Source organism: Sinocyclocheilus anshuiensis, unplaced genomic scaffold (assembly GCF_001515605.1).
Source record: "Sinocyclocheilus anshuiensis isolate Anshui unplaced genomic scaffold, SAMN03320099.WGS_v1.1 scaffold293, whole genome shotgun sequence".
In the NCBI taxonomy this organism is placed as follows: Eukaryota; Metazoa; Chordata; class Actinopteri; order Cypriniformes; family Cyprinidae; genus Sinocyclocheilus; species Sinocyclocheilus anshuiensis.
The window spans coordinates 670,300-672,579 of NW_015540858.1; the positions used below are offsets into that span (position 1 = coordinate 670,300).

General features: G+C 45.2%; 1 protein-coding gene across 2 annotated transcripts in view; it reads left to right on the top strand.

Annotated features, from left to right (window-relative positions):
* klf2b (Kruppel like factor 2b) overlaps positions 1-1,420 on the top strand; it is a 3,437-nt gene extending 2,017 nt beyond the window's left edge. Inside the window, exons 2-3 of one of the 2 annotated variants that reach the window (XM_016485420.1) lie at positions 204-1,062; positions 1,146-1,419. In XM_016485420.1, the coding sequence (XP_016340906.1) occupies positions 270-1,062; positions 1,146-1,321 (969 nt within the window). In that variant the 5' untranslated portion in view covers positions 204-269 and the 3' untranslated portion in view covers positions 1,322-1,419. Of the gene's footprint in view, positions 1-203; positions 1,063-1,145 lie in introns of both variants that reach the window. The other variant, XM_016485419.1, reaches the window with a different exon arrangement.
* The last annotated feature ends 860 nt before the right edge of the window (positions 1,421-2,280 follow it).

The window sequence follows — 2,280 nt, forward strand, 5'->3', positions numbered from 1 at the left end:
AAGATAGTTCTTAAAAAGAGACAAAAGAAATTTGTTTTGGTCTTTTTTTTTTTGCTGTTTTCTTGTGATTTAAACTCTTATTTGTTGTGTTGAGGTGACAATCACAGTAAACTGTACATGTCAAAAGTGAAATGCTTTCAAAATGAGTCATGCAAAACCATCTGACAGAGTTTGAATGCTAAGCACCTTTGATTCTGTTGCAGAGGTGGAAAAGTGAGGAGGACAAACCACTGAGCGGCGGCTGCCCTCTGCTCAACGTGGCACAGAACATGGACACTTGTCGTGGCCGCAAGGATGACGAGGATCTGAGTAATTATTTGGACCTGGAGTTTATCCTGGCCAACACAACAGGACCTCTAGAGGCGGGAGCTGAGTACGTCTCACACGCGGAGCCATGCGGCATGTACTCGACGGGAGCGTATGTGCCTCCGGAGCAATGCACCGCACCTCCTCCGCCATACTCCAACAGCCTCATGGCCGAGCTTATGAGATCCGACGTGGACAACTCCTACGACGGTGCCATTCAGGGAAGATTCATCATCAACTCGTTCCCTAGACAGGACTTTGTTGATATCAAAGTCGAGCCACCAATGGACGGTTACGGGCCGGTGATGGGCATGGTGCCACAGAGCTGCCAAAAAATCAAACAAGAGGGCAACGTTTCATGCATGATGTCTTTCGAGCAACCCAGACTGGCCGTTTCTCCACAGGCGACGGGGAATATGACGCCTCCTTTGAGTCCGGATGACTCCCATCTGCGCCAAACCGCATTTCCGCAGGCTTTCCATCACTCGCCTCCGGCTTACGCTCAAATGCAGATCCCCTACACGGCGCCGCACCAGTTCGGCATGTTTGAGGACGCCATGGGGATGCAACCCAACATGCAAAGAGCTCTTCTGACTCCTCCATCCTCCCCGATGGATCTAATGGAGTCCAAACCCAAGCGAGGTCGACGCACCTGGCCGAGGAAGCGCACGGCGACACACACCTGCACCTACGCCGGCTGTGGCAAGACGTACACCAAGAGCTCGCATTTGAAGGCGCATCACCGAACCCACACCGGTAAGAGTGTGTTTGACTTTGTCTTTAACTTGCATTTGTGTTTTGAAACCAGTAAAACTAATCCCATCGCTTTGCACCATCAGGTGAGAAACCGTACCACTGCAACTGGGAGGGATGCGGATGGAAATTCGCCCGTTCCGACGAGCTGACGCGTCATTTCCGCAAACACACGGGCCATCGGCCGTTTCAATGCCACATGTGCGAACGCGCCTTCTCCCGCTCCGACCACCTGGCGCTGCATATGAAGAGACACCTGTGAGGACTGGAGCTGCAACCACATAACTGCCTTATTTAATGACTTAAAGCATAAAGAAATATATCATCATACACTCTTAAAAATAAAGGATCCAAAATAACAATTTTTGGAACCTTTCAGTGATCAGTTCTTAAAAGAACCATTTTTTTCTTAGTGTGAAGAACTTTAATAATCTAAAGAAACCTTTTACACTATAAAGAACCTTTTGTGCATTGAAAAGGTTCCATGGATGTTAAAGGTTCTTCATGGAACCATCAATGCCAATAAAGAACCTTTATTTTTGAGAGTCCTCTTAAAAATAAAGATTCCAAAAGAACCATTTTTGGTTCCCAAAGAACCTCTCAGAACCATTTGAAGAACAAATAAAGAACTTTTGACTCTATGAAGAACTTTGGAAAGGTTCCTTTGATGTAGAAGGTTCTTTATGGAACCATCGATGCCAAAAAAAAGAACCTTTATTTTTACGAGTGTACTTTTATAACAAGTAGCTGGTACTACATAGATTGAGCTCTTTTTAAAGCCTTTTATGGGTAATATGCGTCCTGAAGGGCTGGTCCTACGAATCTGTGTCCAATCGGGAGACAGCATGTATGTTTAACGGTGCCTTTCCGAAGCCACGAAGAGTGCAAAGCCTGACGACTAGCAAACCTCCAGTTTTCTAATGTAAATTGTAAAATGCACAACGACAATGTTTTGCTCTTGAAACTGCCTTGCTACTATGCAACAGACAGAGCTGTGTGTTCAAATGTGTTTGCATTTCTTTTCAAACATCTTGTATCTTGATGCACACTGAGTGGTCAGTGCCTCGTTGCACCCTATGCTCTAGGGGTTGTGCTCTAGTCCTGGGGTTTTATACGATTGTGTACATACATTTTATATTGTAAGTACTGTATTTATTGTAAATATTAAACTAAATTTGAATATATATTCATCAGGTCTCTGTTGTCTTTGCCTGTCATGTT